Here is a 17,616-nt window from a genome sequence, read left to right as displayed (position 1 = left end):
CGTGTTACATTTGACCACTTTCTAAATGACATTGTGTGTTCATAGCTTTCGGCCATGGGAGCCGTGCCAATTTACACTTGTCAGAGGGGTACACAAAGTACGTGATCTGGACTACCAGTTGTCGGACTTTTATTTTTGTGAAAGCCTCGGTGCCTGAATGGGTTAGATCGCTGACTTTGTGTGCTGGCGATTAGGTGCCTCACTCTGGCGGTGTGGGTTCGAATCCCGGATGGGTGAGGTGAGGTGAGGTGAAATGGGGTTTTAACGTCGCGTCCAAGATTATTGCACTTATATAGCGGCGTGTATGTACGTATGTGTGTGTGTGTGTGTGTGTGTGTGTGTGTGTCTGTGTGTGTCTGTGTGTGTCTGTGTCTGTGTGTGTGTGGCTGCTTGTACTTGTCCGGACTGATGCCGATTTGTAGTGCTAGCTCACTGAGATACCATGCTGCAGTTTAACATGAATACCCCACTCAGACACTCAGTATACTGACTCCGAGCCGACCAGTCCTTGTTTTAGCCCCTTAATGCCGAGCACCAGACAGGGTAAAAACAAGTACCACCTTTTAACGTCTTTTGGTATGACGCGGTCGGGGATCCAACCCCGGACCTTTCGCTCTCCGGGCGGACGCTCTACCACTAGACCACGGAGGCGGTCTTCCGGATGGGACTCAACCCAAAAAAGTACTAGTACTTTACTATATATTTGTTATCAGTAATAGTCTGGAAGGAGCTTTCCCGGAATAGCGTTGTCCGGAATAGCAGGTGTTTTTTTAGTACTACAATAGTAGTGAAGTATACGTAGAAGAGAGTGACTGAGCACAAATGCAGCCAGTTGATAACGCCAGACGAATCACGTTATTGAGAAATGGTGACGGTAATGGCGCCATTGATCATGTCTATTTCAGGTATGAAATACTGAAGCACTTCGTTGAATCGTGTTTAGACTGATTTGATCAAGATAACATAGAGTAGCACGAGTCAGTGGTAATGTTGTGTTTTCGGTATATAACTGCTGTAACCAGTAACTCGGGTTATAAGCAAATATGGTCGGTTTCGTCTCACAGTTTGCGTATGTAGCTATAATCATGATCATTGTCCAAAGCTGCAAATGAATGGTATGGCCATGTCAGTCGCAATATGTCTTCTATTTTTGCCTAAAGTCGGGAGTTGGTGGATAAATTATCGGTTTTTTAGATTTCTCTTGGTTGATATGTGCATCTTATACATATTGTCTGTATCACATTTGAACTGTCGGCTACACGGATGACATACAGGATGACAATACCCTGCCTGTGGATGCGCAGCATCAAAGGGATGTAATAAATACCTTTAAGAACTGCATCTCACAAATCAAAGATGGGATGACCAAACTTAACGATGAGAAAACCGTATAGGACCAGCGGGCAAACACAGACCAGTCCCTTCCTTGCCATTTGTAGAAGGCCAAAGAAATCATAATAGCAGATGTTGTGGATCATCTAACAGGACAAATTGGGATCTCACTCTCCGAGCCAAGGACTGGGAGCGTGTACCTGGACTCCAGTTTGGCCATGGATAAACATATCAAGGACGTGGCTTCAAAATGTCATTTTCGCCTACGTCACATCGAAAAAGACTTTTTTTCTGATTACACAAGACGCTGCCATGCCCGTGCTCGTGGACTTAACTAAACGAGATCGTCTATGACCTTCACGTTGGGTGTCCTCATACACCAGCCGGGATCAGATGGTCAGGCTCACGGGCATTGTTGATAGATGTCATTGTATCCCGATTGTATTGATCGATGATCATGATGTCACTCATTGGAGTGTCTGGTCAAGACAGTCTGCAACCACATAGCTGGAATATTGCTGGATGCGGCATTAAACAACAAACCATAACCTCTATTCAAAGCGGCGAAAAACTCAAGTCACTCATTCACTCACCATATTGGTAAACGTCTACGATCTACGCCACTTTACTTACTCAATAAGCTAACACGCATCTTATCATAGGTGAAACAGAAAAAATCGAACTGGCGTTTATGGTGAACAAATAATGAATATGTTATGACCGTAATAACTGGTAGCCTTGAAGGGGTTAAGTTGATTGTATTTCGGGAGACCTGTTGCCATGTATGTATTGAAAAAGGTCAGATTTAGCTTCCGAAACCGACGCAAATATAGTCCTTCAACTAATGATAATTGAACGTGGTGGTTTTATATATTCCAGTCTGAGAACTTGTTTGGCTTGTCGGTTTATTTGAGATAAGGAGACGAAGAGGGATATTTATTGTATGTCTGTGTAGTTTTGTTACATGGATACTAACGTGTGTGTGTGTGTTTGCATCAGGTATTGTAGGTTGTGGTACGTCTCATATATATAACCGTCTCCATGGGAATTGTGGGGATGGAAAAATTGGTGACGGCTTTATAGCAACAAAGGCATGTAATCCGTGTTGCGATATTTTCATAAAGAAATGTGACTTTCCTAATTTGACACATCACTGACAAAAGAGATGTCCGATGCCATTCCCTATTTTGACTTGTACCATACGTTCCCGTGTTTTGACCTTTGCGTGTGACGGGTGCCACCGGTGGGGCAGGATACGCTCAGCTTTTCGCGAACACCTGGTATCATCACTATTCTATCGTGATTCCTAAACACGTGCTAATGACATACTCGGAATCGTACAATCGACTCTGCTTTATGCAGATATTTCTATTGGATATGGAAAGGGTTTTGTCGCTTAATTTCACACCGTATTTCGTCTGACCAATTCAGATGTTGGTTCAGGTTGTAACGTAGAGGTCTGTGTACGATACTGTGTCATCCTCTGAACAATAACCCTTCCATACTTCACCCTGTGAACACTACCCTTGTAATTTCAGGTTGCCGTGTAGAGACCAACTTCACCTTCTGAACACTACCCTTGACATTTCAGGTTGTCATGTAGAGACCAACGTCATCCTCTCAACACTACCCTTGAAATCTTAGGTTGCCATGTAGAGACCAACTTCACCCAGTGAACACTACCCTTGACATTTCAGGTTGCCATGTAGAGACCAACTTCATCCTCTGAACACTACCCTTCAAATGTTAGGGTGTTGTGTAGAGACCATACTTCACTCTGTGAACATTTCCCTTGAAATTTCAGGTTGCCATGTAGAAACCAACTTCACCTTCTGAACACTACCCTTGACATTTCAGGTTGTCATGTAGAGACCAACGTCATCCTCTCAACACTACCCTTGAAATCTTAGGTTGCCATGTAGAGACCAACTTCACCCAGTGAACACTACCCTTGACATTTCAGGTTGCCATGTAGAGACCAACTTCATCCTCTGAACACTACCCTTCAAATGTTAGGGTGTTGTGTAGAGACCATACTTCACTCTGTGAACATTACCCTTGAAATTTCAGGTTGCCATGTAGAAACCAACTTCACCTTCTGAACACTACCCTTGACATTTCAGGTTGTCATGTAGAGACCAACGTCATCCTCTCAACACTACCCTTGAAATGTCAGGTTGCCATGTAGAGACCATACTTCACTCTGTGAACACTCTATTCTGTCTGTTTCAGGTTGTTACGTAGAGACTTGTGTACCCGACTTCATCATCTGTGCCAAGCGATCGCGGACACAGCGCGGCTTCAGCATGTGTAAAATGGATCACCGAGTGTGCGCTGTCGAGTGCTGGACCAAGACAAGCAAAGAGACGGGAGCGTAGCAGGCTCCAGAGCGGCCCTGGGACGGCCAAGAAACGGTCTGCATCCGCCTTACAACAAGATTCAGACCCGGAACGTACTGATCATTGTCATCCTGCTTGTTTCACTGACATTTCGTTATCGTCGTCTATCTGGTCGTGTGTAGTCCTTGACGCTAGCACTCCCAGCCGTTGTGTACAGAATCCATGTGCTGTCTGTCCATCACCTCGTAGTCATCATTCGTTTCATTATAGCTTCTGATTACATTGTTTCATTGCGCTCTTCTTGTGTTTCTTTCGACGATGAACAATAGAGAATATGTTCCGTTATGTTGCAAATTTCGGGGACCATCAGGTTCCGTATAGCTGAGTTTATCTTGCTGTTGATCTTTGACAGATCACATTTCTTAGAAAACTGATGTAGTATTCTTTTCAATGTGTAAATTGCATTTTGTAATCTTTAAGGCTCAAGCCGATGTATTTTATGTAGTTTATTCTATTTCACATATACTACAAATCGTATTTTACCCCAGAATAGTCTATATATTTACGACTGTCCTACAGAGCGATATATTCCCGGCGGCTGCGCATCTCATTGATAGAGGACTATATTTTGAATACTACAATCTGACATCTCAGGAGGATTACTACTTAAGAGACAAATCAGAAAGTCAGTTTTGACCCCTTAACTGCACGATAGAGACATTCACGGCGGAACCAGGACGTGATTCGCTCGGCAGCCCGCTTATCACAACAGCTTCCACTCAACTATATACAAGTCGGCCCCTTGCCCGGGAGCAGGATCTACGGACAAATTCAACCAAGCATATGAGCAGCTAGGTCGAGATGTTTCACGGACTGGGTCGTCTGCTAACATCCATGTGATTTTAAAGGGCTTATCTCTTCTTAGGGGAGTGTTTTGTTGGCTGTCATGCCAGACGCCTTGGAGAACGGTGCGGCACAGCACGTGGACCAGGCGGCCGAGGGACGAGGAGGAGACGCGTGTCGTTAAAAGGACTGAGTGTCTGAGCGGTGGAGGGCCCTGTTGCTAGCAATGCACAACTACAGCAGAGATACTGCTATTTCCGGCAATCTTCAATAAAGGCAATTCGTCTTGAACACTGGCTGTTCGCGTTGTTTCCTCACATGGCTAATCTGCGATTGACTTCAGTCGGTCGTACAGTCACAGGAAGGTTCATATGTGTTCGCGGTTACAGCTATAACGATGCCACAGGGTATACGTTCCTCGTGTGAAGGGATTGATTAAACTTAAAAACCTCTGTTAGAAGAATTCAAAGAGATAATATATTACATTTTCATCCTTAATGTAATCACACTGGTAACACTTATTGAGACACTACATAATGCACGACTGTCGTAAAATGATCACTGAAGTTCATTTTATTTTTATTTTTTTCAAAAATTATTAATTTTTATAAGGATGTAATTTCTAAAGGACACGAGATAATAATTAAGAAAATTGGTTTTGCCCTTACCACTGAGAGAAGCGAGAGTATTAACTAGTCTGTGTACATGGCTGATTAAGGTAATATGTTAGTTCCTTCTGCTCTTGTGGACAAATTCGAAATAATTGAACAAGTATAAGGTTGGTTATATGCAAAGGAAACTATGCCAGAAGTGCACAGAGATGGGAGACGCAGGTTTCCTTCAAGTTCACCTTACGTCTTGGCTCTTGTTACTTTGAAGAAGCAAACATCATATCGATATAAGACTTTACTTACCTGGGGTGCATCAATGCTTTCACTTTTCACATTAATATAGTATATGACGTTTTAGGTTACAATGATTTGAATTAAAGCCAATCACATCACCCTGTAATTTCCAAAATAGGTTACTTTGTTCTTATTTAATTATATACATTACAGCGTACACCATGTTAATTCCGTTGTGCAACGCAATGTATTTTTTGTATTTTTCTAACCAAATTTATATTCTTTATCTATATCTTTAAAACATCCCTCAGCCTCATATCACCTTTACCCTCACCCTCACCCTCAACTTACCCTTACCCTCGCCCTCGCCCTTACCTCACCCTCACCCTCACCCTCACCCTCACCCTCGCTCTCGCCCCTACCCTCACCCTCACCCTCACCCTCACCCTCACCCTCACCCTCACCCTCACCCTCAACTTACCCTTACCCTCGCCCTCGCCCTCGCCCTTACCTCACCCTCGCCCTCGCCCTCGCCCTCGCTCTCGCCCCTACCCTCACCCTCACCCTCACCCTCACCCTCACCCTCACCCTCACCCTCATCTTCGCCCCTGTTAACGCCTCTTGAATATTTTTATACAAAACAAAAAAAAACGAAATAATTACACCCTTCCTCCCCACATCTTGCTCAGAAATTCGATATTTGTTTGGTTGCCAATTAATTTCTTTTCAATCATTGCACTTTGTAAATTACATTGAGTAAAGTCAGTTGATAGTTTGACAGATAATCCAATAAGCTGGTTTTATTCTTACGTAAAATAGTCAAATGAGGTTTCAAACACAGTAATGAAGTTCTATGATTTAAATACTTGGTTGTGTTTTATATTCAATTGACATTCCTATTTTACTGAAACCAACTTTGTGCGGATAATAAATTGATCTTTCCAAAGCCTGTAATTGGCTTCAGTTTGGCCAAGCATTTGATCTCAATACCGTTAGAACAAAGACCTGTTTCATGTAAATTACCCATAATACGTTCCGACTGAGAACACTGACATTTCGCTTGCGGGATTTCAAACGGCATTAAAAGATTATGAGATCATTGGATTCCATGCTTAGACTAACAATCCAAACATGTAAACAGGTTGATGTTCAATGTTTTGTCATTCAAAACGTCTTAAGGGCCTGTTCACAGATTGCTAGACGGGTTTATACATGGGTAAAACTTTGGTAGCTCGCATAATGATAGACCTTTTTTTATACATGTGTAAAACTTGGCTGGTTCACATATTGTTAGACCGGACTTATACACGTGTAAATCATCGCTAGTTCACAGATTGCCAGACGGTATTATACACGTGTAAAGCTTCGCTAGTTCACATATTGTTGGACCTTTTTTTAATACACGTGTAGAACATCGCTAGTTCACATATGGTCAAAACACATTTCTTAATGTGTAACGCATTGCTCGTTCACAGATGGACAGGTGGGCTTATACACGTGTAAAACATCACTAGTTCACAGATTGTTAGACCGGGATTATACACGTGTAAATAAAAACGACAAAAACCCATGATTTCATATTCATAAGAAATCTCGGCTAGAAGAGTCCATTGGATGATTCCGTCTATATCATGAGCATGTTTTTATGAATCATTATCAAATAGTGATGATCCCAGCATCGTTAGTTCACATATTGTTAGCCCGGGATTACACAGTGTAAAACATCGTTAGTTCACATATTGTTAGACCGGGTTTACACAGTGTAAAACATCGTTAGTACAAATATTGTTAGCCCGGGTTTACACAGTGTAAAACATCGTTAGTTCACATATTGTTAGACCGGCTTTACACAGTGTAAAACATCGTTAGTTCACATATTGTTAGACCGGGTTTACACAGTGTAAAACATCGTTAGTACAAATATTGTTAGCCCGGGTTTACACAGTGTAAAACATCGTTAGTTCACATATTGTTAGACCGGCTTTACACAGTGTAAAACATCGTTAGTTCACATATTGTTAGACCGGGTTTACACAGTGTAAAACATCGTTAGTTCACATATTGTTAGACCGGGTTTACACAGTGTAAAACATCGTTAGTACACATATTGTTAGCCCGGGTTTACACAGTGTAAAACATCGTTAGTTCACATATTGTTAGACCAGGTTTACACAGTGTAAAGCATCGTTAGTTCACATATGGTTAGACCGGGTCTACAAAGTGTAAACCAGAGTTAGTTCACATATTGTTAGACCGGGTTTACACACGTGTAAAATCTTTTTTTAAATTCTGTCACCCTTTTCATAAATATCCATCAAAATAAACTGAAAAAATCACATTCTCTAATCAACAAGGCTTATGTTTACAAGAAAGGAATGAGGAAATTTAAGTTGTTCACAAGCTTAAATGGATGAGGTCAACTTTACTCAGAAATGTTCAGATGCTCCAAGCTGCGGGCGCGTACATATTATTCAGATTTCATGGGAAAACACAGTGTACTTATTACGCTTTAGCTTTCATCAAGGTTTCGCCATAAACGTCCTGGTCACGTCATTCAGGAAATGTTATGGTAGACATTCAGTGGAATTTACTGAACAAGACACGTTGATTGTCAACACCATGCGCTATGCCATCCCATACCATAACCTTTACAAAGTGGACCGCCTTCGTGGTCTAGTGGTAGAGCGTCCGACCGGAGAGCGGAAGGTCTGCGGTTCGATACCCGGCCGCGTTAACACCAGAGGACGTTAAAAGATGGTACTGGTTACCATATTTGGCGCTCGGCATTAAGGTGCAAAGACAAGGACTGGTCGGCTCGGAGTCAGTATACTGTGTCTGAGTGGGGTATTCATGTTAAACTGCAGCATGGTATCTCAGTGGGCTGGCACTATAAATCGGCATTAATCAGATTAGTGCAAACAGACAGACACACACACACACACACACACGTGTAAGTGCAATAATCTTGGACGCGACGCTAAATCCAAATTTCACCTCATATAACCTCACCTCTACAAGGAGTTCTTACTCACTGGCACTTACTTACTTCGGGTGATCATGCTTGGTGACTTGGTTGTCAATGTGTTGACCTTTGCTCATGATACTGATCACTGGTACAGGCCGCCGTTGTTTGGCAGAAGTAACGATGCGTGTGGCGTCAGACAACAACAAAAACACTTTCTTGTTTATGAAATTTGCGGTGGGTGAAACCGGTAGAGCAGGACATGGTTCCCCTTTCGCGAACATTTGGCGTTATCGCTGATCCATTCATATAGACGTGTACTATTGTTGTGCAGTTCGTTAGACCAAACTTGTTTATCAGGCATGTGTAAATGTATCAAGGTGAGCCCCTACAATACATAGGGAGGCTGACCTGAGGGCAGGGGACACTGAAACCACGGGGCTAGTGCCTCACAGGTGCCGGCGTCAACAAGTCAATAGCAGTAGGCAGCCTGAATCTGGGAATCGTGGATCCTGTCAGCTAAGACCAATGATCTACCCACCCCTTCTACCCTACAGTGGTTTACAGTGTCTGTACACGCCACAACACGCCGGTCTCATCAGGTGAGGTGCATTGGGTTTTGACGTCGCGTTCAAGACTGGGTATGTGCGTGTTTGCGTGCGTGTTTGCGTGCGTGTTTGCGTGCGTGTTTGCGTGTGTGTCTTCTAACCCACTGAGAAACGAGCTGAGTCCGAGCCGTCCAGTCTTTGTTTTAGCCCTTTAATGCAAACGCCAGGTAGGGTAACAATGATTAACTAGTACCATCTTTCAACGTATTTTGGTTTGAACAACCGACCCTCCGCTCCATGAGCGGCCGCACTATCTACTAAACGACGGAGACGGTCGGTTCCTCACGACAGTCCCAAAGACAGGGGGGGTGGGGGGGGGTAACGCTGGTGGTCAATCACATAAAACTTGGTCTCTTTCTAGGTAATCTTCACGGGCGCTGGTCAAAACGTTCGCCCGTTACACCGAACACCGCCGTGATATTAGCAGAATATTGCTAAAAGCAGCATAGCCGTATTTTTTTCCAGATTGGTGAAAAGTTGAACTTACGCTATATACAGCCTCCGATATCATAATGGATCTTTTCAAACTGAACTGAAAATTTGCTGACGCTACGAGAAGCTGCAGTTAACGGAGGTTGAGACACGAAAACGTTGCACGAACATTTCCACTTTATTCTGGGTTGGTTAAACAGACAGAAGATTGAAGGAAGCTAGACAACTACAGTGTGATTGGCGAACAGAGGGACGCAGTGCACAGGGCTATTAAAACTAAGTCATCTATGCATCGCAGTCGTCAGATTAAACTTATGCACATTAACACAGAAGCATAGACCATTAAGATCTTAAAGAAGGAATTTAATTTCCTCGTTTACAATAGCAGAAAGGGACGTGTGTATTTCAAAACGGCTTTCGGCTGTCAAGACGGGCGCGCGGGTCAGTGTACCTCATATTGATTCCAGCCAACATGACGGATCACGCCTTCTGCCTATACCGGCAGTCACCACTAAATGTAATCTCTCTCAAACACTCCCTATAGTACAAGTGTCAAAATAAATTAAGACAAACTGGAAATTGATACTTGTATGGGTTTTCTTTTGGTTCATCAAATTTAAAAAGTGAAACTTGATCAACCGAGCACAGCTTAACTGTCCAAAAACTCCCGTTGAAGAGGCAGTAAAAACCAGGCGCCAATTATAATGCTTCTTCGTGCTCGATGGAAATAGAAATGAGAAAACGTGGTTCAGGATGGTGTGTTTTGAGGGCGGATTGAACTAAATCTAAGTCATTCGAAACATATTATGGTGAATTCAAAAAAAGTTATATTTTCAGAATAGATTAAATGTGAATTCACCCTGAACAGAAGGGTTTTTCCAGTGAGTATTAGTAGACATATAGAGTTAGTGTGTTTATTTTAACTAAATTATTACATTTTTGGACTTTTTGTGGTTAATGAAAAACACAATATCATTGGACTTTTCGTGGTTAATGAAAAAACTATCAGTGAATGGGTTCTGTGTTTTTCAATATACACGTCTAGATACTCCAAACACCCCAGAGACAAGGGTGATCTAAGCACGTGTAATTCAAGGACCTTGACGTGGGGTGGATTCCAAACTTCACACCGTAATCCGTGATTTGACAGCACCAATCTCGTTCAAAACGGGTCCATCATCTGTGATCTTCCCTCGCTCTTCCTGTGACATCACTAAAATACTAAATGTCAAACATTAGACCACAACATATAACCCCGACTTCAAGGAACTTGAGTAGTGGGGGAACATGATTGCTCTGGTCAGGGGTGAGTGGGTGAGTATGGTTTTACGCCGCTTTTAGCAATATTCAAGCAATATCACGGCGGGGGATACCAGAAATGGGCTTCACACATTGTACCCATGTGGGGAATCAAACCCGGCTCTTCGGCGTGACGAGCGAACCCTTCACCAATAGACTACCGGACCGCCCCGCTCTGGTAAGGAACTTGAACAACTGTTACTACTTGTAACTTTGTGTTTTCTGAATGCCTAGTAATCAGGTAATGTTCCAACGATAAATGTAAAATCCCCCTTGTATGTTTAAATCCAACTGCTTATATGTACTCCATATACCCTTCTGTGGGGCACGGGGGCACAGTCGTCTAAGGCACTGCGGTCTGCTGTGCAGAGTTGCGTCCCTTGGGCACGCCAGAATCCTATGATTGTGGGTTCGAATCCCGGCTCGCCCCGATTATGGTTCTAGGTTTGTCAGCACCATACCCGTGCTCGTGGGTTTCACCGAAGTGGTAAACGTCTGAGACCTGCATCACTTCGGGCTTTCCTCCCACATTAAACTGACACGCCGTGATATAACTGGAATACTGTTAAAAGCAGCGTTTAAACCAACTCACTCATTATACCCTTCTGGAAAGTTCTCGCAGCATCTCGTAATGGTTGGGATTCTATCACATGGCCAAGTTCGTTCTTGAACTTTCTCCAACTACTTTTCTTCACATGGTCATATAATTGTCAACATATTAAACTAACTTATTTGTCTATGTGTAATCTATTGCCTTTCAATTACACAAAATTCAAACCAAATGTTAATATGCCTTTTGGACATTTACACATTCTTAATTACACAGTATGAAACTTCAACTCCATATAATAATTTCGATTAGATTCCGTTAGGCTAAGAAGGTTGAATAGGGGTGAAAATTGTATGAATGGATGACTGAAAATCAATGATGACACCAGGTGTTCGCGAAAAGGTTAAACATGTCCCGCCATTCACACACTTTGCATAAAAAGTGTCTGTCTGACACCGCACAGCAGTACCCCTCCCATACGACGGCGGCTTGTGAACAATCTCGCCTGGACCAGACAATCAAGTGATGGGTCAGCAGGCAAGTGATGGACCGACAACAGCGAGGAACCAGTGATTTACCTGTCTGACTCTGTGACATTATGCCCAAGATCACTGCTCATACTGTCAAGTAATGAACATCAGCAAGGACCACATCATTGACTGATGGTCGTTCGTGATGGCCGTTATACAGATGTTAAAAATGATCGAAAAAAAGAGATAATTCCGGCACAGTTTAGGTCCCCATTTTCTGATGTTTGTTGCAGAGCCAACTGAAGTTAGGAACGAGTCATCGGCCTGGCTGCATGTGTGACATCATGTCCAGGCGAGGATCACTGTTCTTACCATCAACCACGAGATTATCAAGGTCCAACTCCAATCCTTGAGTCATGATTTCGCTTACTGCAGCACTCACATATATAACTTACACTACGAAGATTATAGAAGCTTAATGTGTGTTCATTGACGATCTAATACCCAGCGAAGATGATCAGATACGTAGCCCGGTGACATTAATAACCATAAAGACATAACATGATATAAATCATGGAAGATATCAAGCTTATTGGTCTGTTGCCGAGGCATGGAGCATAGTGTGACCCATTAGCTTAGAATTAACTTTTAATTGTGTCAGAGAGTTCCAAGTAATCACACGCGTTACACTGCATACAACGGAAAAAGGCGTGACAATCATCCATACTGGTGCTTCAAACAATGAAATAAAGACGATAGTCACTCATACAGGTACTTCAAACAATGAAATAAAGACGATAGTCACTCATACAGGTGCTTCAAACAATGAAACAAAGACGATAGTCACTCATACTGGTGCTTCAAACAATGAAATAAAGACGATAGTCACTCATACAGGTAGCACAAACAATGAAATAAAGACGATAGTCACTCATACAGGTAGCACAAACAATGAAACAAAGACGATAGTCACTCATACAGGTACTTCAAACAATAAAACAAAGACGATAGTCACTCATACAGGTACTTCAAACAATAAAACAAAGACGATAGTCACTCATACAGGTACTTCAAACAATGAAACAAAGACGATAGTCACTCATACAGGTACTTCAAACAATAAAACAAAGACAATAGTCACTCATACAGGTACTTCAAACAATAAAACAAAAACGATAGTCACTCATACAGGTACTTCAAACAATGAAACAAAGACGATAGTCACTAATAAAGGTACTTCAAACAATAAAACAAAAACGATAGTCACTCATACAGGTACATCAAACAATGAAACAAAGACGATAGTCACTCATACAGGTACTTCAAACAATGAAACAAAGACGATAGTCACTAATACAGGTACTTCAAACAATAAAACAAAAACGATAGTCACTCATACAGGTACTTCAAACAATGAAACAAAGACGATAGTCACTCATACAGGTACTTCAAACAATGAAACAAAAACGATAGTCACTAATACAGGTACTTCAAACAATGAAACAAAAACGATAGTCACTCATACAGGTTCTTCAAACAATAAAACAAAGACGATAGTCACTCATACAGGTACTTCAAACAATAAAACAAAGACGATAGTCACTAATACAGGTACTTCAAACAATGAAACAAAGACGATAGTCACTCATACAGGTACTTCAAACAATGAAACAAAGACGATACAAACTAATAGATTAAAACAATATTTATTTCCAAGAAATAGGAATGGGATTGGTGAACAGGTTCAACCTATTTAAACACCTCTCCCTACAAACAACATTAAACAATTAATAAGAGTAAACTGTACATAAAATATAAATTATGATTAATTGTGCCTGCTGTTGCAAATATTATGATGATATACAAGTCACACACAAATACTCAAATACACAAATACATATATCGGTACATAAACAAACAGCATACCAGCATATCACACATACAAACAACTATTTGACCGATGTAATCGTTATGACGACATATTTAGATTTTAAATCTTTTTGATTTTGCAATGAACAAATGGACAGATTGTACAATAGCAAGGTTAGTATAAGTAGATATCGATGTTGCAGCATTTCCATATAATACTGGATCCAAGTCATATCCCTTTATATAGTAGTACATATTGTTCCGAAGATTACAGTAGTTGCGATATGAAAAGAAGTAATGTGTAGGATCCTCATACTGATATCCACAGGAGCAGGTAGTAGAATCGTGAATATGTCTATGATATTTGTGTGCATTTAAATCACTGCAGCCTAATCTGAGGCGGCAATGGATAATTTGACAGAAACGGGTACCATAGTAGAAGTTAAAGCTAAATATTTTAGAATTTCTGTCGTGGTGATACATATAGTGAAGTCATTTACAATATATTTTGACAGAACATTATCCGGTTATTCATTCCACATTCGCATTGTGTCCGATAAAAATGATTTGTGGTAGTTAACTGTTCCAGCATTTACAGTCTGTAGCTGTGAAGAAGTTCTTAAATTGTAACGTGAGCCCGCTGAGACATTAGGAGGAACAAGATTACATAGATATTCAGAGGCCAACTTGTTAATCATTTTGTAAAATGTTTTTAATTTATGAGATTGCCGTCTTTTGGATAAGGGTGTAAGGTTAGTTTCAGAGTATAGAGACTCGTGGTTTGTACCACGAGTAGCTCCACATATTGTTCTCAGTGCGTCTAAATTTAGCCTTTCCAATACCAACGCTTGTCCTTGAGAACAGTTATCCCATATCTGGTCACAATAGTCGAATATTGGTAAAATAAATGATAACCATATATTCTGTAACGTTTTTCTTGACAGGTGGTATTTGAAAGTTCTAAAGCAGTTAATCATTGGGCTTACTTTATCTACTATATTATCTACTAGTATATGATTTGACCAGTAGCCATCTTGCTGTAAAATTAGCCCTAGGTGTTTGTGCGATGAGACCTCTGTTATTGAAGTACCTTTCATTTTAAGAACAGATTTTTGACTTGGGTTAATTTTTCTTGAAAATATTATGGTTTCACGTTACTTGCCATTTATTCGCCCATACGGATATCCTTTCTAGATCAACATTTAAATTAATCGCTGCTGTGTTAGGATCATCGACAATAATATAAAGTGACATTATAGTCTGCAAAGAGACGTATATTACTGTCTATATCATCAACCAGGTCGCTAATAAAGATCAAAAATAATAATGGTCCTAGGACCGATCCCTGTGGAATACCTGCCGTGATAGATTTTAACTGTGATTTCTTTACCATTAATTACCACTTCTTGTATTCTATTTGATAGATAACTGTCAAACCATTTCAACAACTTTCCTCGAACTCCATATGAAGATAATTTATAAAGTAATCCTTTATGCCAGACTTTATCAAAGGCCTTGCTAATATCACAAAACACTGCCCTTACTTCTTTTCCATTGTGCAGAGCCTTTGAAGTAAAAATATACAGATCTAATAATTGGTAGCTCGTGGAATGGCCTGTTATAAAGCCTGACTGGAGATTGCTCAAAATACTGTTGTCTTTGAAGAAGTTAAACACATGTTTATGGATACATTTTTCCAATACTTTTGCCAAACAACTTGTAAGTGCGATTGGTCTATAAATACTGCATTTATTTACATTTCCTTATTTTGTGAATTGGCAATACAGATGCCAGTTTCCATTTTGATGGAAAAACAGAATATTTAAGTGACATGTTAAAGATTAATGATAATGAGAGGGATATACTTTTAGCAGAAACTTTGATAGGTTTGTTATCTATACCGTGAGGTCCGGATGCCTTGGTGGTATCAACAGGAAGTAAAACATCTTGAATTTCCCCTGGGGTGAAGACAATATCGTCCAATGTGTTACAACACTCAGTACTTACAGCTGGCAATGTTTTTGTCGGGAATACGACTGTCGATTGTTCAGAGATGTAGTCGTTTAAAATATTACCCTTACATACATCATCATCATAAACCTTATCTTTATATATAACAGCTGGAAAGAGAGTATTTGGATTTTCGTTTTTTAGAAAGCGCTTCACCAAACTCCACCAAGTTTTAGAACCTCGGGATTTATTATTTTTTTCATCTATTTTTTTTCAGTAATTTTGTTTTGCAATTCTAACAGAGGTGACAACTAGATTTCGTAATTGTCTAAAGGTTTTCCAATCTGAGGGATAGTTTCTACTTTTTTGCAGTTTTATGTTTACGGCTGCGTTTACGCATTAAGCGATGGATCTCATTGTTCATCCACGGATTGTCCTTGCTTCTTACCGTAATAATGCTATTGGGGACGTAAACGTCGTAGCTTTTACAAAGTATTGAAGTGAATTCTGCAACTGCATCATCTACGTAATTGCTATCTATAAACTCGCTCCAGTCATTACCATTGAGGTCTACTAATAACCCATCAACATCGAAGAGATTATAATTAAATATTTTTCTGGTATATACAAAACATTTTGGTTTAGGTATATTAATTCCTACGTACATTCAACACTGATCACTACAAACAGGGTCAAGCACACCGGATCAAATCAAGTAGCGTACTAGAATGGTAGGTAATTCTAGTTGGCTCAGAGATTATCTGTTTTAGACCAGAAGCCGATTGAAGATATTCAATTTTTTGTTTATTAACTCCAAGAAAATCAATATTAAAATCTCCTGATATAATTGAATCAATATTAAGGTCTATGGCATTACCTATCGATTTGTCAATGAGATCCCAGTATGTGATGCTTTTGTCTGTCTATAAAAAATATGTAATACGCAGAGTAAAAAATCAACTATTATAGTTTCGAAAACACGTAAATAAAAGCGACAAAACCTTTTCCATGTTCATAAGAAGTCTCTGCTAAAAGCAGCCTATTGTACGATTTCGACTGAATAAAATGCATGTGTTGATTAATCACTATCATTTTGTGATGATACCAGGTGTTCGCGAAAAGGGGAACTTACCCTGCCCTACCATTGACATTTATCACAAACACATGCAAAGACAAGTCAAGTGTTTACCTTTCAAAACACGGGAACATAATGGTACAAGTCCAAATAGGGAATCGCATTGAACATAATTTCTGTCAATGATGCATCGGATTTGGAAATGTCCTCCACATGTCTACCATTAAAATCTTTTTGAAAGCTTTACTGAGGCCTTGCATGTCATTCGGAATCCCTGCAGACGCCATGAATTAAAGGGTATCAGGGAGCCTGCTCTTTTCGTGACCGAGGACTGTGTAGTTCTGAATCGGTGCCCAGAGAATGGTTTACTTATGGGTGTGTGTTCTGACATAGATTTCATCATGTTTGATAAGCTGTTTTTTTCGATATCGAACGTATAATATCTAATGGGTTATCAGCAGCCATTGTTATGTGCATCGATATGCAGACTATCGATAGATTGATAAGTTCATATTGATTGCTTTAGTGTGAAAAAGCTTGTTGGTTGTATTCTTATTTTGTCCAATCAGGATCAAACATTCTTCAGTGTCATAGTAGAATATAGTGTTACACTTTGTAATATGTTCATATTCCGTTTTAGTATTCACTGGCAAAGAGTGGAACATTTCCAATACGAGACGGTTTGAGTTCATGTGTTTTCAATAAGATATAATGGGATGAGAGAACATAGAAGATTGCAATTTAATTGAACAGCCGACGTTTTTAAGTAGGAAATAGAAAGTAACAATACTATATCACATCAGATGTTCGTATTCTTGTAAAGATGATCGTTATGAGGGTCTATCTGTTTGTCAATCTGGAAAGGTTACATCGTTTCGAGAAACACTGCTCGCTATTAGCTTCATGCACTGAAGTGTGGTGTGCACAGAATAGGGCTGGCACGAGTCCAAATTTACTGCCCGGGTACCCACTCCCATATTACCCGACCCTACCCGGGTACCCACTGTAGGTCTCAAGAGATACAAAATGTAAGATTGGTAAA

The 17,616-nt window shown here is 40.5% G+C and overlaps 1 protein-coding gene across 2 annotated transcripts in view; it reads left to right on the top strand.

The window, feature by feature from the left end:
- The window catches only part of LOC124115600, a 98,638-nt gene extending 93,833 nt beyond the window's left edge, over positions 1-4,805 (top strand). For both annotated transcript variants that reach the window (XM_046476657.2, XM_046476656.2), the window contains one exon: positions 3,565-4,805. In XM_046476657.2, coding sequence (XP_046332613.1) covers positions 3,565-3,710 — 146 coding nt within the window. In that variant the 3' untranslated portion in view covers positions 3,711-4,805. The remainder of the gene's footprint in view (positions 1-3,564) is intronic.
- Positions 4,806-17,616: the final 12,811 nt, after the last annotated feature.

Source organism: Haliotis rufescens, unplaced genomic scaffold, assembly GCF_023055435.1.
Source record: "Haliotis rufescens isolate VD_foot unplaced genomic scaffold, xgHalRufe1.0.p SCAF_2, whole genome shotgun sequence".
Classification (NCBI taxonomy): domain Eukaryota; kingdom Metazoa; phylum Mollusca; class Gastropoda; order Lepetellida; family Haliotidae; genus Haliotis; species Haliotis rufescens.
This window is presented reverse-complemented; position numbering and strand designations above follow the sequence as displayed.